Source organism: Megalops cyprinoides, chromosome 4, assembly GCF_013368585.1.
Source record: "Megalops cyprinoides isolate fMegCyp1 chromosome 4, fMegCyp1.pri, whole genome shotgun sequence".
NCBI lineage: Eukaryota > Metazoa > Chordata > Actinopteri > Elopiformes > Megalopidae > Megalops > Megalops cyprinoides.
Window position 1 is genome coordinate 30,399,214 of NC_050586.1, and position 26,999 is coordinate 30,426,212.

The 26,999-nt window shown below is 43.9% G+C and overlaps 1 protein-coding gene across 2 annotated transcripts in view; it reads right to left on the bottom strand.

Annotated features, from left to right (window-relative positions):
• Nucleotides 1-4,511: 4,511 nt before the first annotated feature.
• The window catches only part of si:ch211-130m23.3 (uncharacterized protein LOC558547 homolog), a 96,873-nt gene continuing 74,385 nt past the window's right edge, over nucleotides 4,512-26,999 (bottom strand). The window contains exons 6-18 of one of the 2 annotated variants that reach the window (XM_036526248.1): nucleotides 19,127-19,210; nucleotides 16,306-16,365; nucleotides 14,942-15,008; nucleotides 14,434-14,504; nucleotides 14,201-14,268; nucleotides 13,233-13,281; nucleotides 12,792-12,827; nucleotides 12,313-12,367; nucleotides 11,666-11,736; nucleotides 10,677-10,755; nucleotides 9,712-9,740; nucleotides 7,792-7,890; nucleotides 4,512-7,033 (exon numbers count right to left, since the gene is read on the bottom strand). In XM_036526248.1, the coding sequence (XP_036382141.1) occupies nucleotides 7,004-7,033; nucleotides 7,792-7,890; nucleotides 9,712-9,740; nucleotides 10,677-10,755; nucleotides 11,666-11,736; nucleotides 12,313-12,367; nucleotides 12,792-12,827; nucleotides 13,233-13,281; nucleotides 14,201-14,268; nucleotides 14,434-14,504; nucleotides 14,942-15,008; nucleotides 16,306-16,365; nucleotides 19,127-19,210 (798 nt within the window). In that variant the 3' untranslated portion in view covers nucleotides 4,512-7,003. The remainder of the gene's footprint in view (nucleotides 7,034-7,791; nucleotides 7,891-9,711; nucleotides 9,741-10,676; nucleotides 10,756-11,665; nucleotides 11,737-12,312; nucleotides 12,368-12,791; nucleotides 12,828-13,232; nucleotides 13,282-14,200; nucleotides 14,269-14,433; nucleotides 14,505-14,941; nucleotides 15,009-16,305; nucleotides 16,366-19,126; nucleotides 19,211-26,999) is intronic. The other variant, XM_036526249.1, reaches the window with a different exon arrangement.

Here is a 26,999-nt window from a genome sequence, read left to right on the forward strand (position 1 = left end):
TAAAGTGCTGCAAGCTCTGCCTTAGTCACCTGTGTGAATGGCCGCCTGCTCCAGCCATTTCAAGAGATTACACACAGACCTGTCTTATTTGAAAGTTTATGCTTGTCAGCCTCAGAATGTAGGTACTAAGCAATGGGTGAAACTAGATGTTATAACTGATATTTGTGATGAAGATAATTACAATGATTGCAAAATTGTAGTTGTATGCAACAGTTGTCTCCTGAAGTTGTTGTATTAACTAATATGAAAACTCCACTATAAAACTCTACTATGAAAACTCCAAATTTTAAGAATTCTATTCTTCAATTATGTGTTACGGTAGCTTCTATGCTGTTAATTTTTAGACCAGCAACTAATGATTTTTTCCTCATCGTGTGCCATTATCGATACCTCCTTAAAGATTCAGGGACAAAGACTGCGTAGTCATGATACATTAGTCCACACATGTACACTAAATATACTGATTTAGTGAGAAATTAGGAACATTAGACCACAAATTGTGCATATCTTCCACGAACCCAATCAGAGATATGCAACACCTGCAGCAATGAGAGAAATTTATGAGGAGAAATATTCTTAAGAAATGTGAAACGGTGAAGTGAAAACTGAAAAGAAAGAAATGGGCCAAGTTATTCACAGTGTAGTACAGTGGAAAACCAGAACGAGGCAGAGGTTACTACTGTCTTGACGGAAATTAAAACATAACTTCAGAAGTCACTGGAATGCACAAGTAACAGGAATTAAAGGAGAAAAGATGAACAGATAAGAAACACAGGAAACAGATTGTGCAAATAAAACAAATGGGGTTTCAGAAACACAGGCGCCGGGATCCGATGCCAGTGCCTTCAATATGGTTTGCAGACAGAGTGTAAAAACAAACAATTCTGAATTCTGTCAACCTTCTGTGGTGTCCTGTCACACCTGTTTATGAATGAAAGCTGAAATGCTTAAAAAAAAACCTTCCTAACAAACCTCCAGATAGTGTGCTTTTGAATATGTGTAATGTGAAATTTGTACATATACGTAAGTACAATTAGTATTTATATATATATATATATATATATATATATATATATATATATATATATATATATATACACACATATATATATATATATATATATATATATATATATAAATAATATATATATAAGTAATAAATAATAATATATATATATATTTATTGGTATATGCTTAGAATGCTATATTGGTATATGTTTGGAAAAAAAAAACAACTTAATATGGAGATTTTGATTCCTCTGGTAACTTTCACTTGTTTTGATAAAAAGAAGGCATTGCAGACCACATAAATGAGCTTGTTCTTGATTAGAGTCAAGCTCTAGTTCAAATGAAACAAGGTCAAAAATTTACATTTACAGATCAATTATTGCAGTTATTGATTTGGCAGACGCTTTTATCCAAAGCGACCACCAGATGCTGTTCAGTAGCAGAGCATAGTGGCTGGGAGGGGACATAGGCTTGTATTAATGAGTTCAGGTAGGTAGGTGCAGTTTTGTCGATCGTCCTGAACACAAGCATCAAGGCCTTGAACTTGATGTGGGCAGCTACAGGGAGCCAGTGCAGTGAGACAATGGGCCCTCTTTGGCTGGCTGACAGCCAGACGTACAGCTGCATTCTGTGGCAACTACAGAGGTTTAGCTGTGCATGCAGGTAGGCCAGCCAAGAGAGCATTGCAGTAGTCCAGTCTTGTGATGACAAGAACTGTGCAGCATACTCAGATAGGTAGGCCCTGATTTTCCTGATGTTGTACAGCACAAATCTGCATGATATGGCAGTCAACACAATGTGGTTGGTAAATTTTAGTTGGTTCCTTGCAGACCTGAGACCGTGGGGTCATCAGGTTGGAACAAGAGGTAGAGCTGGGTGTCATCCGCATAACAGTGGTAAGAGAAGCCAGGCGCCTGAATGATTGGGTCCAGTGTGGTTTTGTATGGTGAGAAGAGGAGGGGGCCAAGCACTGATCCCTGAGGTACCCCAGTGGTTAGCCAATAGGTCTTAGAGTCCTCACCCCTCCAAGATACCTTGAAGGATCTGCCTGTGAGGTAGCATTCAAACCAGTGAAGTGCAGTGCTGGTGATGCCCAGTTCAGCTGGGGTGAACAGAAGGATCTGGTGATTCACTGTGTCAAAGGCAGCGGATCGGTCTAGTAGGATGAGGGCCGACGACCTGGAGGCAGCTCTCACCTCCTGCAGGGTGTCAACAATGGACAGGAGGGCTGTCTCAGCTGAGTGGCCGGTTTTGAAGGCAGATTGGTTGGTATCCAATAGATCATTCTGGGAGAGGAAAGCAGAAACCTGGGTGAAAACAGCTCCTTTGAGGGTTTTAGATGGGAGGAGAAAGATTGGTCTGTATTTTTTGTTGTAGGGTTACAATTACCACAGACATGCATAAGCAACCTCAAACAGTCACACTCCCTCACACACACACACATACACACACACAAACACAGACGGCAGTTTCTGAAACATTGGACTCAGTGTAGCACTGTATGGGCAGTCCAGTAAGTGCACTTAACCATCACATTGAGGAACTGAAATAAATATTTTTAGAAATCAGAATAACACCAAACTTTTTGTATTAAGAGTGAAGTAGTATCAGCTGATAAACGGTAATGGGTAACAGATTTTAAAGGAATTTGTACTGATTACTGTTTAAGGGAAAAGGCGTGGAGCTGATTCAGGATATTTAAGGGTACACATGTGTGATGCTGTGGTTGGCATTGCAGACTACCAGTTGATTTAATGAACCCCCTGACAGTGACATACATGACACAATTGATTGATGGTGCTTGCTGCTGTACAGGGACACATTCGATGTGATCCTACAGTGAGCAGAACACACTCAGAGAAAACATCTCAGTCCTGGTGCAGTCACCTTTACACAAATAGGTAGGAATAAAAAAGTGAAGGGAACAAGTCAGACATCAAGCTGCAGGCTTTGCACTATCAAGACTATTCAACTGAGGAGAGCAGACTCTCTTATAAATGGCTACAACAAGCCTTAATTCCAGTAACAGATAAGTGCGTTTGCAATTAATGCCAAACTAATTAACACAGAGTATCACTCGTGGTACCTAGACTACCATGTTGTGACTTAATATGGTTTCACTTTTTCAGTCAGACATACACAGTTTCAATGCAAACCAAGAAGTGCGATTATGGTGTTTACTTGCTCCAATAATCCTAGAGTAATGCAACCAAGATTGGAGGACTCCACATGTCTTCTACAGTGTGGCATAGCGGTAAGGAGTACAGCTTGTAAACTAAAGGTTGCTGGTTTGATTCCTTGCCGGGGCACTGCTGTTACACCCTTGGGCAAGGTATTTAACCCACAACTGCCTCTGTAAATATTCATCTGTAAAAAGGGATAAAACAGTAACCTATGTAAGTTGCTCTGCATAAGACCATCTGCTAAATGAAAATAATATAATGTAATAATGTAAAATAACCAAAGTAAGATGTTTATGTGACTTTTGTCTAATTTGGTGTAGTGTCTTAATCACATTAAAATTGCATTATTAACTTGCATGTAAACATGGTCAGTAATCCAGCAAGTTTTACACAAGCTAGGAAGAAACAGGCATAAATAAGGATTCATGGAAACATGCATACCCATCCGTCTGAAAGCAGCAGGATCTCCACCCCGCTTTTCCTTCTGCCAGGGTTTCAGCTGCTGCTACTTCCCGGGATGACCAGCAGGCAGCCTCATAACTTCCTGTCAGGGTTCCTGGCTGCTGCTTCCTGAGACAACCACCGGATGTCCTCGCTTCCTCTTTGCTCCCTGTCTCATTTAGTTAATGTGTCCCGCCTGTGTCGAGTTAGCCAGCTGCGTTTTCTGTTATTTAAGCCCTGCCTTTACACTTGCTTGTTTCTCAGCCTTGAGTTGCCATGTGTTGTGTATGCACTTCTGTACCAAGCCTTTTTTTGGCTTCTTGAGCCTTCAAAAAAAAAAAAAAGTTTTCTTGTTCTGAGTCACCTCTGCGTTTGGATTCGCTCCTTGTTATGCTGTCAGAGGGACACTTACCGTCCCTGTGCAGCTACACTGAGAATAAAACCCTACAGTACACAGAGGAGGGATCCACTGCTGAAAACTGAAGCTACAAACGTTATACGCCTTATTGCCTAAATCATTTTCACTAAACTCAACCAATAAACAGATCAGAACAAAGTGCTACATGAGGAAACTTCCATGTACTTCAAGAATAAGAGCAATTACAAAAATGCAAGAGAACAAATCAGATTACATGTATTAACAATGGGAAACGTTTTTCTATTTAAGTATGCACACACAGAAACACGCACACACACACACACACACGCACACACACACACAGGAGACGCAATCATATTATCAGGGAAGAGAAGCTTTATATCAGTATATTCAAAACCATATTGTACTTCTCAGTGTATTTACAAAAACTCAACCCAAGGTAAAAAATAAACACATCACAAATGAAAACAAACAAAACAAAGCAAAAAAAATGTGGCAAATCTTCAATTTACAAAAGTAGCTCCCTCAAGATTCCCTCAGACATTACAAATTAAAGGGTAGATACCATTACAATGGTGGCAATGCTAAAAAGGCCAGCATCTCTCTGAACATTTCTTAAATAATTCACAAAAAACACAGATGAGTTGGATTTCCAAGCTATAAAATTACACACTGCTGCATAAAAAGTTTGGAGAGGACAAGAAAATTCACAAAAGTCTTGAGCTTCATAATAATAACAATAATAATAATAATAATAATAATAATAATAATGGGCCGATGGGCAATGCTGTAAGGTAAGCAATAAAATGATGCCATGCTTATCCATCCCCCACACAAAAAAGGTATATTTATAAGTGTAAGAAAAGAAATCACAGTTTGTCCGGATGACAAAACCTTAAATAAAGAGAATGGCTTTGACTGGGAGAGACTGCACTGCCATTCCCACATTAACAGATTCCTCTACATTTCCACTTTTGGTACTCTTTCACTTTTGCATCCAATTTTGCTAATTATTTTTGTGGACCCCACAGCTCAAAATATGAGATCCCCACCCCCTCCCCTTTAGCCCCAAAACATACACACCCACACCCACACACACAAACAAACACACAGCGTTCATGTTAAAAATCAGTATTTGCTTTGTCATGCTTCCAAAAGGCTCACCCTTATGCTGTTGTATGACAGATCACAAGCATATTGTTTGATATCTGTCACCTTTGCTGTGGTATTCTGCATCTTATGATAAACTGAAAACCATCTCTTTCATAAAGGCAAACTCTTTTTCTCAGGGACGTGTGTGATCTCCCCTTCCATGGTGATACGTGTTGGGTGACTTGTATCAAACAATCAAGATGTTCACTCTCCTAGGAGACAGAGGTGTAGGGCCAAGTCAATTAACCAATAAATTCCAATATACATAAAATGACTATTCTAATGTTTATCAAAGGGGTGAAACTTCAAATTGAAGGCAAAAAACCCCAGCAAAATTCAAAGAATTTGGATGATTTAATTTCTCAGACTAATATATATATCAGTGTAAGGGACCACTGACTGTTTACATTAAAACATATTATAACATTGATAACATTGACATTTTCACTCTGAGATTTACAATGGTCAAACTGACTGGTCAGAAAAGAAGGAGTACTGGAGCTCTGCCCGTCAAAGGATTTTGGTTGGACATTTACAGCGCTGTCTCCGGCCTGCCGAAGGACAAAGGGCTTTCAGGTACTGTCACTCTGCTGTCATCACCTCTGTCTGTCTCCGTCACCTCTTACACCCGAACCAGTAACTGTCCTTGTCTACAAGTGCCCTGCGCGAGTTCTGTCAATGATACCCTAGTGGAAAAGGAGATGTTTATTTGAGTGAGAGCAGGTGGCAGGTGTGTGTGTGCGCACGCGTGGGTTTGTCTTCACGAGTGCTCAGCTGATACCTGGGGCAGAGGTAGAGAACGCTATTGGGTTGTGGACGAAACACAGTGTCACGTGTTGAGCTCCGAGGATGTTGTCATAGGGACACTGGACGCGGTCTGAGCTACTCAGAGACGAGAGCTGTGGAGGGGGCTCTCTGAGGGAAGTGGAAACGACTGTTTCTGTAACCATTAAACATGCTTCTAGATTGCACACTCAAAAAAAAAAAAGGAAAAAGTCAACACGATACAGTACATTCGAGCTTAACCAAAAACCTTTTCTTTGACTGAATCTAATTAATTTGCATTTTTTTTTAAACACAATTTATAATACAAAAACACATTTTAAATTCAAATCAACAAATGGCAAAACCTTGCACTGAAGATCTGACACATCCTCATAATGTATTCAAACCATGTTTTGCTTTGAGAGCAAACTTTGGAGTGGGACTGTAGGCTTGGCTGCTCAGTAGAGGATTCACACTGCCTATACATTTAACCAACTGAGTTCCATCTCTCAGCTGTTTCTACGCGTCCCAACAACAATCTTCCAATTCCAAACCATCTGCTTCCCGTAAAAAAAACACCATCTGTCAGTGGGACATGTTTCATCGGACAAATGGCCAAGCGGAGGACAAACGAACAAGGCAAAAAACAAAGCCCACGAGTCGTGAAAGCATGTAAACGTGGAGAGAGTATTACACAGAACCCCAAAAAATAAAAGTCAATTCTTGTTTTTTCCTCTCTTGCAGGTTGTCCAATTCTCCCCACTCGATGTGATGGTCAAAAACAAAAGTATCTATTTGTATATACATGCACATGTATCTGAGTTTACACCGCCACATATATACACAAATATATACATACAGAGATTCGCTGTTGATGCTGTCTTCATATCCCTCTGTGATTCTCAAAATGTGGTTCAGTCTTTCAGTCTTTAATGAAGTGTGTATGATGGAAAGGGACAATAACACTAAATTAAATGGGAGACTTGGAGCCACTCTCTTCACAGAGTAGGTGAGGATGAAAAGCTGGGCCTCGGCAAATCCCTCGTTTATCTGCCTGTGCTCCTCTCTTCACCATTCACACACTCATGGTCATGTTTGGAGAATACTGCCAGGAGAGAGACAGAGGGATGGGGAGGTGAGACGTTATGTTATACATCAAATCACATTATTCCACGTAAACCTAAAAAAAGTTTCAATAAAGGTTTAAACATACAACATATACAGTACGTTATCAGAACATTACAATGTCAGGACCTCCATCTGAGGCCCTCCTGTCCTATGTGTTTTCCGTCTTTGAGGGTGTGTCTTTGTTTTTGTTTTTGTTGGCGTCTTGCACATGCTTTTGTTTACAGATGCCATGTGTTCCGCCATACCGCCTCCTGTCCTGCCGGTCTGCCCTCCTGCCACACCCACCACCTGAAGCTCATTCCATTCACCTGTTTCCTGTCTTGTCATCATTAATCTTGCATTTAAACCTCCCTGTTTTCCCAGATCTTTGTCAGATCGTCTCAGTGTTTTCGGCTGTTCGGTTTGAGCCTTTGTTCCTGTCTGCCTATATGATTCGCCTGTTGATGAAGTCCGTCTGTACAAGGATTCTGATTTTGCCTCACGTTTTTTGGATTGATCGTGTGTGTTCTGACCCTCTTGGCTTTATACCCTCGACTGTTTTGTGACCTCAATTTTTGGCTCTGAACTGCCATTAAACATAAACTTTTCATTGGTCTGGTCTACGTCTGGATCCTTCTCTCAGATCCCTGACATACAACAGTGAACAAATTCACTGGCACACACACAAACCCATGCACATGCAAATACACATACACACACAGAGTCACCAGTGCATACTGTATGAAAGTCACGCACACTCTCGTTCTGAAAGGGGTTGAGGAAGTTCCCGCCCATCTCGCCATCATCTCGGGGGGTGCCTGGCTGGTTGCTCATGCTCATGTTTCCAGGAGAGTTCTGTTTTATACAAGACACAGCACAACAAGGAAGATCATGGGAAATGGAGTTGTGCAATACAACTGTAGTATTGGGTGTTCTAGTGGGGAATGGTATATATACTTTAGGGGATGTGAACCTCACCTATGATCAGCCAGTAAGGCCCGAAGCTATTTCAGCTGAGAAGGGTGCATTTGAAGGCCATAACCTCACATTAAAAATCAGGCTTATACATTATGAACTGGAATTTACTGCAATAATAGCAACATACAGTATATAACAATGTACGGCTAATGTTTGCTTAAGTGTTACTACATTTAATGTGGCAATTAGACATTCAATGTACGTGTTCCCAAAAAACAGTGCACTTCAGATTTCCCATGGGGTCTGGAGCACTGTGTAGAGGCTTGTCTTTCTGTGTCAGGTCGACGGGTTGCTGTGGGAACTATCAGGACTTTGATAATGAGAGCTCAGTAGCTTTGAAGTTACCCCGCGTTCTCTCTCGAGGACATTACGAGGCCTGGGGTAAGAATCAGTTCTTTTCAATGTAAGCCCACAACCAACTACTTCCAAAAGGACGAGGAAGCAGCCTCACAAGTGTTTTCCCTTCCTGAACACTGATGTGTGGATGTGAGCTGATCAGTCTGTCAAAAGCCAATACAGATGAAACAATAATGCTCTCATTATACTCCTGTGATAACAAAGTAGCTAATTCTGCAACAGATGTTGGATGTTGAGCTACACTTGGTGTGAGCACAGAATGGTCCGTCTGACTAAAAGGCAGTGGACAGGAGAGTCACTGAGAGATGTGAGGTCATTGTGAGAGAAAGGGGGAGACATGGTGAGAGACAAGAGAATGTCACAAAGAGAATGTGAGAGAGGGTGGGAAACAGGATGAGAAAGACAAGGTGGGTCACAGCTTGACAGACAAGATTAGAGACGGTTATAAACAGGGTGAAGTTAGAGTGACAGAGAATGAGAATTATGGTTAGACACAGGGTGAAGGACAGGGTGAGGTTAGGCTAAGAGACAGACTGAGACACTGCGCAAGACAAAGGCCAGGCCAGGTCAGGGTGAGAAACTCAGTGAACAACAGGGACAGGGTCACGCCAGTGCACTCATGTTTGCTTGGTACAGAGCTGCTCTATGTATTTGTCTGTTTGTAGAGCGCATTGCTGGTAATCAGAGCCCTGTCTGGGGCTGGCCATGTACTGTTTACACTGCTTTAACACGCACCAGGTTGAGGGAACATTTTCAGAGGCATAAATCCTTGAAGGTCGAACAGGCGGGTCAAAAACATTTTCTGTTTGGATCACTGTCATAGGGTGGGCTCGCTTGAGAATACCATCCCACAATGAACAGCAACAGACATCCCAGCTGCAGTTCTCACTAGAAAAGACTGTCTGGCTGTGAAGTGATCCATGCTCATATTTCAGACATGGTTGTTACACAGGACAGACCCGGCCAACATAGCCTGACATTAATCCTCGATACCAAGATTACGCAACCTGTGTTGCCATCATTTATTTACATATTGCCCTTTATCTTTCCAGGAAGGTCATCTGAGAACTGTACATTTTTCATTTGCAGTGATGACCTGAGGATACGAGTAAAAAGTAAGGGATTACGTAAACTGCTTAGGGAAGAGGATTAGGTGGCTAGTTTGAGAGTCATGCCAGGACGGCAGGGCACCTCACACAAATGAAGGAAGCCCATGCTAAACCAAACATGGCTGCTGTGAGCACAGAAACAAGCGGCCCCAGTCTCGCTGACAGCATAATGAGCATATGATGTCACAAAGATGGCGGCCGGCTAGAAGGAGCCTGACCCACGGTGTCTTACCTTAGGGATGCTGTCCATGTCCCCTGACCCTGCAGGGTAAAGGAGGGGGAGAGTTTAAAACTTGAGAACGCAGTAGTTCAACTACAGTAGTTCAATTGGTGGCTGAAATTATATTCAGCCACCAATGCCATTGTTAGACCGTTGAAATTACGCACCACTTCTATAGCTGACCTGATCTTTGCTTCAAGTTCTCCAGTGAAAGTCAACTGGTGAGATATTTGTGCAGGACTGGAAAATGACCACAAGAGGGCGCCTGATATCCACTATTAAGCCGATTGAAATGGAAACGTGCCTGCACTACATGCACATTTCAAATTTATAATGAATTTGATAGCAAAAGTTTGAAATGTTCTTTTTCCGACAAGCCTAAACTATACATAAGCACATCAATGGTTTAAAGAACATTTCATAGACTGATTATTAAAGTGCACATCTAAGAAATACAAGGCATTAAAAATAATGAAAATATTAAAACTGTTTTGAAGAATTAACTGGTTGAATGGCTTTGATGGGCTATGATCTATGATTAATTCCATTCAGCATGTACTGTTTTTCTTTTATTAACCAGCACTTGGTAAAAAAAGAGCCCCTGCCAATCATCATTACATATGTTAGAGGGAGAAGAGTGACAGATTGTAATGACCGGGTGCTTCATTAAACATAATTTCACAATGCGCGCTCTGATTGAAGTGCCGCTGTAATGTTAGCGAGCTGAGAGATATCCTATGACTGACAGATGAAAAACGGGCCTGAGCAACACGTGCTGCCTGAGTGATGCATGCTGGGATCTGAGAGAGTCAACAGCATGATGGTGAAGACTCAAAGCACAGGCTTTAGAGCAGCACCAGTTACTCCTGTACGGTGTTGTGCAGAGAGGAGGATGCCCACACTGACAAAGACACTCAGTCATTGCAGAAGCATGTGGCCCCAAAGTGTGTGGGACTCCCCCATTCCCAGCACCTCACCTAGCGACCCGTTCATGTGGTGCGGTTCCATACCGGCCATCCCTCCCATGGGGCCGTCTGCTCCCGGGCCCATCGGGAACTGTTGATCAAAGACACACAGACAGGACGCCACTGTCAGAGGTCACACAGCAGAGGATTCTGGGGAAAATGAGTGCCAAGACAGCCCGGAGCTGGTATCAGGAGGGGTTGGGTCCAACTGCTACAGTTTGGGTACAAGCTCTCTTCCTCTCTCTCTTTCAGAATTCTTTTTTCTCTCTCTCACTCTTTACCCCTCTCTCTGTGAAAGTATGCACTCCACGCTTAAGTTTTAGATATTAGCTACGCGGGGGGAGATAATCCCCCTCTGTCTGTAACGCATTCCACCGAAACATCAGTGCGCAGCATTAAAATCCAAAGGGCTCCTTGTGGATTTCCTAGGAATGAGGCTTCTATCATGGAAATACAATAATCCACGCAGGTCTGGAGGACTTGGCAACCAAAAGACAAAACAGGACATCCCCTGCAAAGTGTAAGCATGAATGACAGAGGGAATATACTCCAGTACAGACATCAGTCAAAATGTCATCACTTTACCAACTGCTGATGTTTAACAGGAACATGGTAGACCATTTTCCACTAGTGTGTGCAATACAGGTGTTCTAGAATATACTGCAGCAACACAGCCAGAAACTTAGTTTTATTCAGTCCTTTACCACAATGGGTCTCCTTCTAAAGCAGGATACACACAAAATATTTGGCCCTTGTTGTAGAACATGCAGAGCTGTACTGACTGCACTGGACGGTATGTGGAACTTCATCTGATATGCAACTATTCTACTGCATGCACACAAGCATCGAATTTCCATTCCTGCTGGATTCAGATCATGTCTACAAATAAAAAACAATCACGTAAAGAAGCCATTTTTCAGGTACTTCACTAAAAGCAAGTTTTCTCCTTTCAGTTGTTATTCATAGGGATTTCTTTGGCTTTTGATGGTAAAGTGTCTTACGTTAGGCCTGTTTCCACCGGGGGGCGCTGCGTTGATCATGGTGTACATGTTATCTCCGGAGTTTGTGGAGTCTGAAAGAGAAGTCAAAAATTGATTTAGAAAACAAAAAGGCAAGGCGCACACGTTCAAGGACTCTGCAGGCTCTTTGGAATCACAAATTAACGCATAATGAACAATGAGCAAGTTCTTATTACATTTAATATTAATATTAATATTTTATATTTTATATTATATATATTTAATACTTGATATTTTATATTTAAAGTTATCACTATATACACTATGATACACAATGGTGTGGCTTGTATACACATCAGTAGAAAACTTACAGTCACCACAGTCATTACAGTCAAATGTTTACAGCCATTACAGAAATGAACACAATCACTGTATTTTTTGACTTAAGATTTGGTTTTTCACAGAAGTGAACATGATCACATTAAGCTGTAATTAAGCCAGTAGAAAATCCAAGGAGAGGTATATCAAAGCACTTGAAGGAATGAACTAATGAGAGCTGTTTCTCGAAAACAGGACAATGCACATCATCTCTGCAGTGTATTGCAGTGCAACGCAGCACAGCTCAACACACTGAGACACAAGATAACACTTTTCTGCAGGTGACAATAAGGGACGGCAGTGTCACCTACCTGCTGGGCTAGGCATTATGGGAGTTCCGGGTGGGCCCCCTCCACCAGGTGGTCCCTGGGAAAGAATCAAGAAATGCAGTGGTTAGATCCCAGCAGAGAGTGCACGCAGGCCGGCACAGGTCAACAGAGGATAGGAGCAATCGAAAAGGCCTTCCTGGCACAGTATCTGTGTCCTAATAAAAAAGTTTAAGAATCAAATTCATGGAACTAAATACTGGACAAATGATGAATCTAACTTGTTACTCCACAGTGACATTTTAGTCAGGGGGGTGAGAGGGGCAGGCGGTGCTGGGGAGCTGGTGGATACTTTGGGGTCGCCCCACATGATAGGCTGTGCTCTTTTTGTGGTCTCTGTTGTCATCTGTACCACAGCACAGCATTACTGTGAGCATCATAGCCTATGCATGTGGGAGTGAGAGGCCCTCCCTTTCCCAAAATCTCACACACGCTGCTACCGATGCCACCAAGGTGTCACCTACCGCGTAACTCCCTGGAGACGCGGAGGAGTAAGGGATCTGGAGACGGAGAGAGAGAGAGGGACAGAAAGAAGGAGGGAAAGGAACAGAACCATGAAGAGGGAGAGAGAGGGAAAATGAAATGAGAAAACATCAGATAAACATATGGTATATCTGTCTCGCATGCACTCTGTCTATATTTCTCCGCTCATGAACTTACTTCCTTGTTCTTTGTATGCCAATATAATTGAGCTCCTGTTTTTTAGTTGGATTGGTGGAAATGTGTTGTCTTTACTTTTACACATTTTGCTTTACTGTGTCAGAACTGATAAACGACATGACTGCTAACATTCAAAAACCACATACATCCCCAAGAGCATGAGGTGATGTGTTCCAGCAATAATGTCAGCACAAGCAACTACAGGACGGGATGCGGGATTCATGTCTGTCCTTGGGGTGACTCACCGAATTGGCGTTGGGAGGGTTAGGCCAGGGTCTCCCCCCACCTGGACCCCTGTAAAACACAGAAAAGGAGGGGGGGTTCATTTTCAAACAGTCAGATGGTTTGGTTTAGTTTCGTTCCGCAGCGCTGGCTCCTTCCCAGCTAGTGTTCGAGTCAGGAAAAAAGGGCTAACTCCCAGAGGGCGAGCGCGGCCCTGTTTTTCAAATCTCTCCGTCAGTCAAGACGCCAGAGCAGGAGGAACATCAGACAGACTCATTTGTTTCCATCCCTAAAGAATGTCGATTTCAGACAATGAAAACAAGCTCAAAGCCCTGCGTGTCTCTCCCAAATGCTCCCGCATTCTTGTGTCTGCTTTTGCCGGCTCTAACAAGTACACAACGTGCGCGATGGGCTGAAAGACAAGCACGTAACAAACTGCTTACACATCAGGGAATATGTAGCGGCTTTGACACAGATTACAACAAAGCCTGATCCTGATTTCTGGATTAGGCTCGCTTGCAGGTAAATGTAGCAGGGCTGGTGCACTTTGAATGGTGATCGAATGGGCCACCTTCACAGCAACAAGGCACAGCTCCCAAAAGGAGGTACCATCAGCTTACTGGGAAAAAGCTCCAGGGCCAGTTGTACAGGGGGACAAAACCAGCCCTGACACTGACTCAAGAGGACGGTGTAACTGTCTATAGCAGACACATACTGTCTACATCAAGCTCCACAACACTGCTCGACTGCATCAAGACTATAACCCAACACTTAATCAAATATAACCTATGGCAACACCCACGACCAGTCAGCAATACAAAAAAATCCATTGATGTTTCCGCATTATTCACTTCCATCTGTTACTCCACTGGTAACTTTTGGCACAAAAAAAGTTGCATGTGAAGTTCTTATAAGAGTAAAAGAAGGTATTTAGATGAAATGTTTTCTTTGGGTGATGGGGGTGAGGGGCGGGTGCACGTTTAATACTTACATGTTCATGCCAGGCATTCCTGGACCGCCCAGAGCATTGAGGGGGGGTCGCATGCCTCCTCCGTAACTCTGAAAAAACAACAGCCAGGTAAAGATCAGAGCGATTTGGGAGATGGAGGCCCAGACGCACGACAAGGCCTCCACCTTCCACTGGGGAACTCCACAAAGTAAGAGCTCTGTAAAAGGACATCCTATGAGGTCCTATGTCCTCTTTCCTACTGGTCAATCTTGTACCTGCGGCCCAAGTGGGACCATCCCCCGGGGAGGGGTCATCCGTTGCAATGCCCCGCCCATGTTTGGATGCCCTAAGAAGGAAATAAAATCAGACAATTATTGTTGTCAGTCTGTATATCAGATTCTTTCCAGGATGAATGGTTCATAGGTGCAGTCTATGGAGTTTGCAAGCAAAGGGTTTAAACGATTAAATTACCATGTGTGGTTTTATAGGTTCATTTTAAATTCAAGAAGACTGGGACTAGTTCTAAAACTGACAGCATATTTAAGAAAAAACAATGAATAGATCCAAAAGAAATTACAACAACAAAATAAATCCTCATATAAATCCTACATTATCTTCCATTTTGTCCATGTACAGAGACTCAAATATCCCCAAGGTGGTCCTTGTACATAAGCTTTGGTAACGTATCCTGTGACCACCAAAAATCCAGCTCTTCTATGCACGGTGTCAGTGACTGTCTAGTGTGATAGGGTGAAACAGAATCAGAGTCAGGGTGTCACGGACCTTGCTGTCTTGTGGGGTCCATTCCACTGGGCAGCAATGGCTGGTTGCCTGGGACTCCCCCTAGTGCCTACACAGACCAGAGAATTAATGATAGCAGCTGGCAACCTCCAGGGGGCGCCAAAGTGAAGGCTCAGAGGACATATGAGTGTAGTACATTTGACAAGGCAAAACAAAGTGGGTAGGAAGAGTGAAGAGTAGACTGAGTATTACCATCAACAAATAATAGCAATAAAATAATGTGTCCTGCACTACGGTTTGGTTAAAAAAACTAAAATGTGCAATCAGAGTTGGGGTTACTTTCATTTCAATTCACAGAATTCAAGAGATGAACTTAAATCAAATTCATTAATTCAAATATCTTCACAGAAAATGATGGATGATTTTCAATTCATGAATTTATGTTTATTTCACTCCCTGAATTCACTGAATTGGAATGGAATTGACCCCAACTCAGCGTGCAATATGATTTGTTTAAAACAAAAATAATGTACTATACACTACGTACAATTAAACAGTACAATAACATGTACTGCTTACTGAAGAAACAGCAGGAAAAGGCTATCTTAGTTTGCAGTGAAGACAGTTGTACCACAGTTTGATTAACGATTAAGGAACAGAGTACTGATTATTGGTTTGACAGTTTGAAAAAAGGTGCACAAATGAGAAACACTGTACATAGATGTAGATACAATTAAATCGATTGTTAAACTGGAGGTCACTTGTTTTTAGGTACACGAAAACAGCAGAGGAAGCTACACAAGCGATGCAAAGTGCAGCACAGTTTCACTCTGGTAAAAATGTTTCAGCAAAATAAGGGATTTAAGAAAACACTGAAACACCAAACACCTTTTCTTAATAGGACAAATCCAGCTGGTGAGATATATGCTTGACTCAAATGAACAGCAGCAGAAGTGATGTCTTCCGCATTAATCTTTCTCTTGGGCCTGTCTTTCAGTGTTGTCGTGAGCAGAAACAGAATCTGGAAACAGAACTCAGGACAGTCAGAAAACACTGCCTCCCCGAGAGCGTCTGGAGAAAACACAGAGCGAATAGCTGCGTTAGCGATTAAAGTGTAGCGTGACTTAGCATGAGCCCAAAGGGTTAGAAGTCAGGAAGAAAAAGCTATACTTTGGAAATGTGATTCCAGCAGACCCCCGGATGACAGTTTTGGGGGACAGCGGGAATTATCTCAAGTATATTTTATGGCCAAAGTCTGTTGTTCTGAATGTAGGAACCATAAAGTTCATGTATGATCTATGCCCGTGAAAGATGCTGGAAGCGAGCCCTCAGAAATGTGTTTGGTGCTTCAGCAGAACACAAGGCGATTTCCCAGTGGCACCTGGGGGACTCGCTGAAGGCTGTACCTGATTGGGTATTCTGAGAGGAGGCCGTGGCCCACCGGGGTAGCGAGGAGACATGAACGGCTGTGGGGAGAGATCAAAATGCACTGTGAAGCTTCACATTTCACATCAGACACGTCCATGGAGGCGAACAGCCTGGGAGCAAAAGCCAGGCTCCTGATCGACAGGCGGCCATTATCACCAAAAGAAGCTGCGCCTTGGTCACAGGTTGCAAAAAGCATTGCTGTGAAAACCATGTTCACCGCCAGTGCCACAATGCATTCAAGTGACATAATGAAGGGACTTATGTTCCACCTTTGCACAATGTGTCCAGAACATTACCACAGTGTAATGTGTCAATGTCACGTAAGAGTCCGCTCACATGTTCTCACTGAATCACTCTACCATTTTTCATTTGTGCAATGTTACGTAATTTGCACCATCTTCTTTGGTCAAAAGGCTACATCAGCTAGCGGCATTAACAATTTTGTATTTCACATTATGTAGGTGACCAATTGCAGCCATCCTCAACATGCCATCACATCTCCGTTCACGGATGGATGTGAACGCTCACAGCTCACATCCACAGAGACCTGGTATCCCAGAGAGGGGATTTATGTTTCTTTAACGTACTGTATGCAAGTCACATAACATCATATTTATGATTGCACATTCAGGTATGAGGTTATCCATGAATTCTACATCCACTTCCCCAACATCATATTTATGATTGCACATTCAGGTATGAGGTTATCCATGAATTCTACATCCACTTCCCCAACATCATATTTATGATTGCACATTCAGGTATGAGGTTATCCATGAATTCTACATCCACTTCCCCATGACTAAAGGACACCTTACAGCAGAAGACCATTTTCTGCCTAATTGTTTTGGACCATTAGGCAAATGTACATTTAAGTAAGCAATTTACAAGTCATCACAGCACAATTATGTAGGTTGGTACAGTGTAATTGCAGGTAAACTGTATGTAATGGCAAGGAAATGTGGTGTAATTACCTTACATCTACAGATTGTAACACAAATTGTAGAATTAAATATGATATAAGAGTTAGAGGTAACGTTCTGGTTAGTTAACTCCAGATTATGGGTGCTGCCAAGACCAGGGTGTTTCAAATAAGTTAGATAACCTAATCACATCAAATGTAAATCTATGTGTTCCAGAGGTACTCTACCTGTTAATTTGTAGATGTGGAAAAAAGCCCTTGCAAGTCATTGTGGACAAAAACAAAACCTGATTTTCAGCAAAAGTATTTGTTTAAATTAATTAAATAGTTACTCATTTCTTAACAGTTGTCTGTTTTCAAGGAAGCTTTATGAAAAGGCTGGCTCAGAGGTAGAAACCATTTCTCAGAGGAGAGAAGAAAAGTCCCATTCTTGCAGATAGATGCACTGTACAAAAACACCAGTTCATTTTTGATTAAGAGCTTGGAGGGTCATTTCACAGCACTGTGAGAGTCTCCATGACGCAAATGCTACAGAGAGCCACCCAGGCGCGCGCTGCTGGCGTGAGGACGGCCGTCGTGTCCAAGGCCACAGCGGAGAGACCCCGATTCGCAGTGGGAGGGACCTTCTGACCCCTCTGTTTCCTCTCACTGAGCTCCATGGACCATTCACGCCACTGAGACACACAAGCTGACGTCAGGACACTACACTCTCTCACTATCAGTTATTGGGGGGGGGGGGGGGGGGGGTGGAACTGGACGATCGTTAAACATATCTGTCTGCCACTGGGAAAGAAAGCCCCTGATGGCTCCACGTATGTGCAAAGTGTAATATCACCTTTATAGTCAATGTCCTCTTCCCTCTTAATCCTTCCATGTCTCCGTCTGTCTTATGCCCCTGTCCCCCTTCATGTTCCTTTCCCCCTCCATATATTCCTCCTGTTCATGTTTCTGTTCCACATTAATGTGCCATTCCCAGTTAAAGTTACTTTCCATTCTTAAAGTTCCCTTTCCCACCAACATCCTCTTCCCCATCTGCTCTCGGTGAGGTACGTAATCGTAGGAGCTTGGATGGCCGATATGCCAAATTAACATTTTCTCTTACATTACAGCTTCTCTCTCCTTCTCTCTCATCCTTTCTTTAACTTTGCAGCAGAAGAGTAGGCCACACATACATACATACACATGCATGTAGGCATGCGCTCACACACAGGATGCAGACGTCTACACAGACAGATGGTTTCTGAAGTCAGAGAGAGAGAGATGGGTTTAGGTGACTGGGAAGATGTGGGGGGGTTTCCATACAGAAGCCTGGGAATATGAAGGGAACCATGTGATTCTGAGAGTCTGTGTCACTGCACATCTGAATGTCAGACTCCACAAGTAGCCACGCGCCATCTTTATCTGCAGTGGACAAGGAGAGGCAGTATTGTGTGTGCTTGCGGGTGTGTGTGGAGGGGAACAAGGGGAATAGGAGGGTATTGGTCCATTATGGGGTATACGGGAAGATGAAGTACAGTTGTGCTCTGTGCTTAGTGTCATAGGGACAATATGCTTTTTATAGGGACAATATGCTTTTTCTTTGTTCACTGTGCCTGTCTCTCTGTCCTGCCTCTGTGCTCTGTGTTACGGTAAGACACTGTCTTCTGTGCTCCGTGATACAGTGGTGGTTTCTGCACTCAGAGTGTTACAGTGGACACTGCTGTTTCTGTGCCCCATGTTGCAGCAGACAATACTGTCTCCGTGTTCAGTGTTACAGCAGCTGTCTCGGTGTTCAGTATTACAGTGAACACTGCTGTTTCTGTGCTCAGTGTTACAGCGGACACTGCTGTCTCTGTGTTCAGAGTTACAGTGGCTGTCTCTGTTCAGTGTTACAGTACCTGTGTGTGGGGGCCCATCATGGGGTGGCTGGGATTGTGAGGTGGAGGCTGTGCGTGGGGAGATGGCTGTGAACCGGGAGGGCCCTATGGAGAAAAAAGCAAATCCACACATTACTAACAAATGGTACTGGGAACGGGAGGCGGGGAGAGAGAGAGAGAGAGGGGAAAGAGAGAGAGAGATAGGGCAGGGAGAGACAGATACAGGGCAGGGAGAGACAGAAAGAGAGGGGAGGAGAGAGTGAGAAAGAGGGGCAGAGAGAGAGAAAGAGCACAGAGAGAAAGAGAGAGAGGGGTTGAGAGAGGGAGAGAAAGGAAGAGAACAGGAGATAGAGAAGATAGAGAGGGAAAGAAAGAAAGATGGCAAAGTGAGACAGAGACATAGAGTGCAGGGACTGATAGAAAGATAGGGGAAGAGAGAGGGAGGGAGAGAAAGAAGGCAGTGAGAGACAGAGAGATAGAAAAAGGGAGAGATCGAGAGGATGACAGCCTTTAGTTTCAACGACAAGAGTACCTCTCAGCCCTCAGAAAGATAGGCAATCACACAAAAAAGACAATTTTTGTCAGCTTGTGGTTCACGTGGCCACCTCTTTGTTATTTCACAAAGACCTTTGTTATTGATCTGCAGTGAAGAAATCCAGTGTTTGAGGAGCAGGAATCAATATCAGAAGAGGTGTGGAGAGTGAATGAATATGACTGAATAAATGAATGGATGAATGAATGAATGACTGATTGAATGAATGAATGAATGAATGAATGAATGCACAATGACCTGCATACATTTCTCGGGTAGACAAAGTGCTCCCTTCATTTTTCAAAATGCACAGAACAAATTCCCACTGCTGTAACAGCCTTTGCAAGAGCAAACGATGCAAGTGTGCACATGCGTCCGTGTGTGTTAACCTCGGGTTAGACAGATGCATCCATCACAGCTCAGCTCACACTCCTCGTAACCCCATTCCCTGCTATGACAGCTGGAAGCCAGACAGACCCCGGCTTGTGCGAGATGTTTTGCTTGGGGTAACCTTGTTGAGTTTGCTAATGTGCTTTGTAAACTGTTTCCAGTCAGGTTCGTCCCCAATGCGGAAGATTAATAAATCTCAGAATCAGAACATGACAGCACTTCCACCGCCAGGCGTCATGGCAGCCACCCAGCACAGACTCTTCGCTCTGTGGTCCCATTCAGGCTTTCTGTCCCATGTTGCCAAACTGTGAACAGGGAACACATGGGAGTCCTTTTTTGATGCCTGTGAGACCCATGTGTGCCCCTCCTGCAAGACAGAAGCACATCTGGGTACAGAGGGCACAGAACCATCCAGAGACAAAGCCACCTGCAGCACAATTCACAATGCCACAAACCAGCAATCCTCAGTTTATCCAAATATTCTGGCACAACAGCCTCCCATCCCTGCAACAGTTTAACAGTCCTCACAGTGTCACAAGCAACCGCCCCTTTAACAATTGCTGTACAATAGTCTGAGTGAGAAGGCTAAGTCAGTTTTGATCTGTAACTGAGGACGAGATGCACGCCCCTCAGTCCAGTAAAGTCAAGTGAATGGCCCTTCAAAGGCAGACTGCAAACTCTCGGTGTGTCGGGAGTCGAATGTTCGGAAGAGCTGAGAGCCCGTCCTCCCGTCCGGGGCGAGACGCCCTCCGCCGTGCCCTCGCCTCCGAAAAAGTGCTGAGGAGCCAGACGTGACAGCTGTTTCATTACCGGTCCCCAAGAGGGACATAAACCTCCGCAGAGGCACTTTAAACTTTTCACGCTGAAGAGACTGATTTAAAAGAATGTACTGAAAAAGGGGTAATTTATCATTCCGCGAGCTTCTAGAAAAACACACACACACTAGACTTTTATGCAGAACGGAGACAGTGAGGTAAAAAAAAAAGTTTCCTAAAAAAAAAAATAACCGTGCGAGTAACTCACAGCGGCCCATGCAGTAAAAGATTAATTAAACCCCTGTGCCCCCATCGCCATCCAGCACAGCTCACTGTAGCAGCCCATTATAAGACTGCGGCTCTCCACCGACAGCCTGGGCTCCTGCTGCTGTCATGCCATCTCAAGACGGCGCTTATTTTTCTGACATGAGCCTTGACCGTCTTTTCCCCCGGTTTACACTGATGTGAATTACAGAGCCCCCTTGAACGTCGAGGAAATAAGACCCAAATCCCACAGCTTTAAAATGGAAAGCGCTCAGTTCGGAGCGGGGGCCCTTACGAGCCGTGAGACGCCGCAAAACAAATGCCCCGTGCAGCAAACGCGGCGGCGGCAGCAAAATCTCAGATCTTTTGCAGGGCGAGAGCAAGCACCGTTGTGCCCTCCCTGCAATCCCCTGTGCCTGGAATAAGCATATCAAAGAGTTTGGAGCCTGTATGAAACCTCTGGGTGTTGCGGGAGGTACGCAGTGTGTATGTGCAAATTTTGTGCTGAACATCCTGCCAGTAACGTACACTATGTTTTGGAGAGAACAGTCTGCATTCACTCTCTCTGCATGAGCCAGTGTTCCACTCCTAAAAGGCAGGTTCTCTTGTTTACTCCAATGGCCCATTACTGCTTTTAAAATCAGCATTCACCGTTCTGGAATTGCATGATTAAACAAGCACCAAGATTACTGGACACCTCGCCAACAGAATAAGTATGCGTGTATGTGTGTGGTTGTGTTTTTGTGTTTGTACGTGTGTGTGTGTGTGTGATTGTATGCTCTTATAAAGAACAACCTATGATGCTTACAATTTCACATGTTACAATTATTACACAATTGACTGACTCATTGTTGCGGGTGAGGTTGACTGAAACATGGAGGGAACCTGACCATGTCTCGGTTCCTGGGACCTGATCTCTCCACCACACTGTTACCCCACGCATGTCCGCTGGTTAAATGCTGACAGAACGCAACAGGCCCTCCGTCAACCCTGCACTCAACAGCACAACTTCACTGACTGTATCAGCACTAACGTCAGCACAATCTGGCACGCTCCCACAGCTCTCTCTCTCAAGCTCTCTCCTTCCCTCTCATGCTCTTTCCTTCTCTCCATTTCTCTGTCTCTGTCTTTCTCTCTCACCACTTCGCTTATGCCTGTATTTTTCTCTTCCCCATCCTATAACTCTCTCCTCATCCTCTCTTTATTGTCATTTCTGCCTCTCTGTCTCACCTCTTTTCTCTCCCTCTTTACTCCTCCCCTTCTCTCTATCCTGTCTCTTTCTCTCTCCCTCCCTCTACCCCTTTCTATTTCTATTTCCTCCCTCCCACACCTCTCTCTCTCATTCGCCTCCATATCCCTTCCTTCTTTCACTCTTTTCTATCTCTCCGCAACATCTCTTTCCCATTTCCTTCTATCCATCTCTTGTTCTTGTCTTTCTCTCTTTCTCTCTTCCCCCTCTCTCCTTCTCTCTCTACTCTCTCTCTGGAAGCCCACACCTTCCTTTTGGGAGCAGCGGATTGTCTGACTGGCTCAAAATAGTACAGTGTAAGCACACAGGCACAAGTAGAGAGAGGGAGAGAGAGGGAGAAAGAGAGATGGAGGGGCACACACATAGATTCACCAGTTGAGACAGAGATGATCAAGCTGAGCATATTGTCAGCTAGCTTTCAAAAGCAAACTATCAATCTATCCATCAACCAATATTTTGAAACCATTTTAGAACAATGATAACACAAACTGAGGGCCTCAAGCTGGTTGGTGATGTATTGGATGGGTGTGTCCCTTTGCCTTGACCAGCTGACAGCCATTATGCCAGGATCACGCTAAAAATATGACCGCCACTTAGTGTTCCCTTGCAAAGCCACGCAGCGAGTCTTAATCGACCAAACATCATCTCCACTGAAGCCAGACCATAATACTCCACTGCCACTGCATTTCGGAGGATCAAATGTCAAGTATCACTGACATCCAGTCTGTGTCTTCAACCTTTTATGGACCAAGGGTAGAGAACTTCTTATTTCTGACCAGGTAACTGCAGAAGCAGGCTCGTGCTGGGAAAAGCAATGATTCTTCAGCATAATCATCTAAACCTGAGGGAAGTATGTGCACAAGATTTAGAGATTTTTACCTCCTCCTTGCTTGCAAACCTGTTTCAAAGGACAGACAAATAACTTCAAAACGGCACGGACACCTTTGACACCCCCAAACATGCCAATACTTCCTGCAACAAGGAATCCCTTACTGACTCAACTTCCTGTTTGTTCCAGCTCCCCTTTCCTCAACAACAGCAGTAGAGGAGGCAGTGTGTTGTGGTGGTTCAGTGGTAGAGGAGGCAGTGTGTTGTGGTGGTTCAGTGGTAGAGGAGGCAGTGTGTTGTGGTGGTTCAGTGGTAGAGGAGGCAGTGTGTTGTGGTGGTTCAGTGGTAGAGGAGGCAGTGTGTTGCAGTGGTTCAGTGGTAGAGGAGGCAGTGTGTTGCAGTGGTTCAGTGGTAGAGGAGGCAGTGTGTTGAGGTGGTTCAGTGGTAGAGGAGGCAGTGTGTTGTGGTGGTTCAGTGGTAGAGGAGGCAGTGTGTTGTGGTGGTTCAGTGGTAGAGGAGGCAGTGTGTTGAGGTGGTTCAGTGGTAGAGGAGGCAGTGTGTTGTGGTGGTTCAGTGGTAGAGGAGGCAGTGTGTTGTGGTGGTTCAGTGGTAGAGGAGGCAGTGTGTTGCGGTGGCTCAGTGGTAGAGGAGGCAGTGTGTTGCGGTGGTTCAGGAACCTGAGTTTGAAACCAGTAGGCAGGTTCAATCCCAGGCGCTGCTCTGCTATTGTATCCTTGAGCAAAACACTTAACCGCACTTGCTTCAAGAAAGGCATCTAGGCATATTATCGGTCAGCAAGTCAGCTCTGACAGAAGACACCTGACAGGTAAATAAATGTGACTGCAGAGTGAGACTTCAAGCCTAGCGCAAAAAACAGCCTGAGATTCATCACCATCTGGCTGTTTAGATGACACCTCCACACTGGGTGGATTTGTGTGGAGGTGTAATCCACAGCCGTTCAGTGACTCAGCCTCTCCTGCTCCCACAACCCACCAGTGGCCGTTCCACCCCCCACTCCCCCACGTCCTTTGGGGTGACAGACCACGGGAATCACTGCTCATGTAATCTTCATTCTCCGGGAACAGTGAGCATCCTCATCTAAAGAGCTTCCTTTTTGCTGTGTTGGCACGTTTGTCTGTTCATTCTTCCGTTCACACTCCCGTAGTTTCGCACGCAAAACTTGTCACACAGCTGGCCGCACTTCTGTTTTCTGGTCCGCAGGTGGCACTGTTGCTTAACCACAGTACAGTCGCCCCCACGGTGAAACACACCATGCTGATAATGTGCAAAATGGTTTGGGATTCACTTTAGTGGGCACACTTTTGTTATATCTTACAATTAAAAATACATTTTTAATTGTTTCGTATCAAGATAAACATATGTTCAGTCAATTCCTTGTTGAAAGTTGAGGTCAAACTGCTCTGAATTTTATTTGAATCATCCTCCATAATGGACAATGGATCTACAGAATGTAAATATAAGAATTAAATAGCATTTACTGTTAGCTTGAAAACAAAGGCTTGTATATGTACGTGTATATGTGTGTATGTGTAGTATGCATATATATGCATGCATTTGATGTTTTACATTTATATGGTGAGTACATACCAGAAGAAATGATGTTGATGATGTAAACAATTGGTCTATTGTGAGCACCACAATGTTGTTGTCTTAATGGGGTGAACATCCAGTATATCGCAGCAACCGAATTGTTTTGTGACAAAAAGATATTGCCGCAAAATCAGAACTCTAGAGCACAAAGGACAATTCAGTGAAAGTATTTCAAAATGCAAATGACTAAATTAGTATGGGCAGCCTACCAAGTGCGTACATCACGGCTTCAACATTTTGTGTTTTTCGCAATGTTTTTGACTACTTCTGCCAGGCTGCTTGTGAATCTACAACAAGGAGGAGTCTGAGTTATGACTCCGGATAACCCATACAGTTCAGACTGGTTAATCTCATAGCTATGACCACTGCGAGTTTGCCAGCAGTCAAGCCAAGCCTTGGCCCTCTCCTGTCAAATGGCTGACGCTAAGTGGGGCAAGGCTTGATTACTGCTTGGAACAGATACGTTCCTGCATGAGACGGCACTACGGGCCTGTAGGGGGCAGTCTTCTTTTTAGTCAAAAGCAGAAAGCCAGAACCACAGTGCAGTCACTGAGAAACTGTACTGCAGGAAACATCATGTTTCAGATGAGACATCAGATTCAAGCCCTGGCTCACAGTGGTCATTAAAGATCCTGTGGCACTTATCTCAAGTAGGGGGGGGGGGGGGGGGGGGGGGGGGGGTTCCCTAGTGTCCTGGCCAAATTCCAAGTGTGGCCATCTAATCATCTCCCAGTTTTATTGGTTCAATAAATCCTTGCCTCTTCACATCAAGTGATGTATATGGTCAGCATTTGGATGCAAAACAGCCTCCATCCATTACCAAGATAGGTGTTACACATTAGAAGTGGGTCCAGCAAATCAAAGCCAACCAGAGCAGATGAAGAACTAAAGCTGGTTTTTTACATGTTCTATTTTAAGTTTGAGAGTAGTAATAAAAACACAATAGAAACCTAAGTAACACGGCGTACCCGAGAGGACCATGTGAAAATCAGCATCTGGTCGTCTTTCAGTAAACACACGGTAAACTCCCTGAGCAGCATTAAACTTCAGGGTGTGCCGTTACCTGTTCTGTGTGGATCATGCCAGTAGATGGCAGTGTTTCACTACTTTTGCCATTCACCTCCTCTCTTAACCTCCTCTCTATGGTCTCCCTATTTTTTTTGTTGTTTTTGAAGGCACACAAACTAAATTCAGAAACGGTCTAACAAACAATGGTACAATATCACAATACAACACAGAAGACCTGAATTTCAAGAATTCTCATACCAATACAACTGCATTTGAAAGGAAAAACAGAACAAACTCCAGTCAAATACTGCCAGATTGACAAGGTTGCAGTATTCATTTGGACAGGATATCCGTTTGCTACAGAGATGTATTTGATGTGTTGGATTCACAGGACAGAAAAGACTTCATGGCAGCAACATCTCCTTTCTGAGAGATAAGACAAATAAAACATTCTAACTCACTTCAAACACGTATTATATGCTAAGGAGTTGCAGGGAAATCTCCTCTTGTAAACCATTTAATGTTTTTTTCCACTACTAAAGCTATTTTGCAGCACAAAACTGAGAAGTCTCCAGAGACTAGTATCGTTGCTCAGGTGATTTAAGAGTGGACAGGGCCAGGGCTACTGAACGGCCCAGGCCCAGCTATTGAGCCAACCAGGGAGGACTATTTATAGTAATTGAATTACAAACTTTTGCTGTAAGTGCGTCTGGCAGAGACAGGCATGGTGACAGTTATTCATGCATCCTGTACGTTCGTGGGTGCCCGGCCTTCGCAGCGCAGTGACAGCACAGCTGCCCAGGACAGATAGGGCGATATGCGCAGAGCAAACAAACGTTCAGACTAATGCACGGCTGCTCGACATCAGAATGATATAGAGCAGACTCGCTGAGGAAAAGGCAGCCTGAGTGCTTCTGCTGTCATGCCGAAACAGAGAGAGAAAATAATAAAGCAAGACAAGATTTGCACATACTGTTATACACACAAACACACACATACACACACACACACACAAACACACGCACACACACACACACAAACACAAGCACACGCACACACACGTGCGCATGCACACATACAATCACACACGCACACAGTGAGACAGAGTTTTCTGTGTTTGCCTGCAGACCTATAATACATACAAAATAACACGGGTGCTGTCTTAAGGCATCCTCAGCCAATCACAAGCTTTGCCTGAGTTCCACAGAAACTCCACTGTGTTCACACCCTGCTAACCCCTGTGTCACATGATCAATG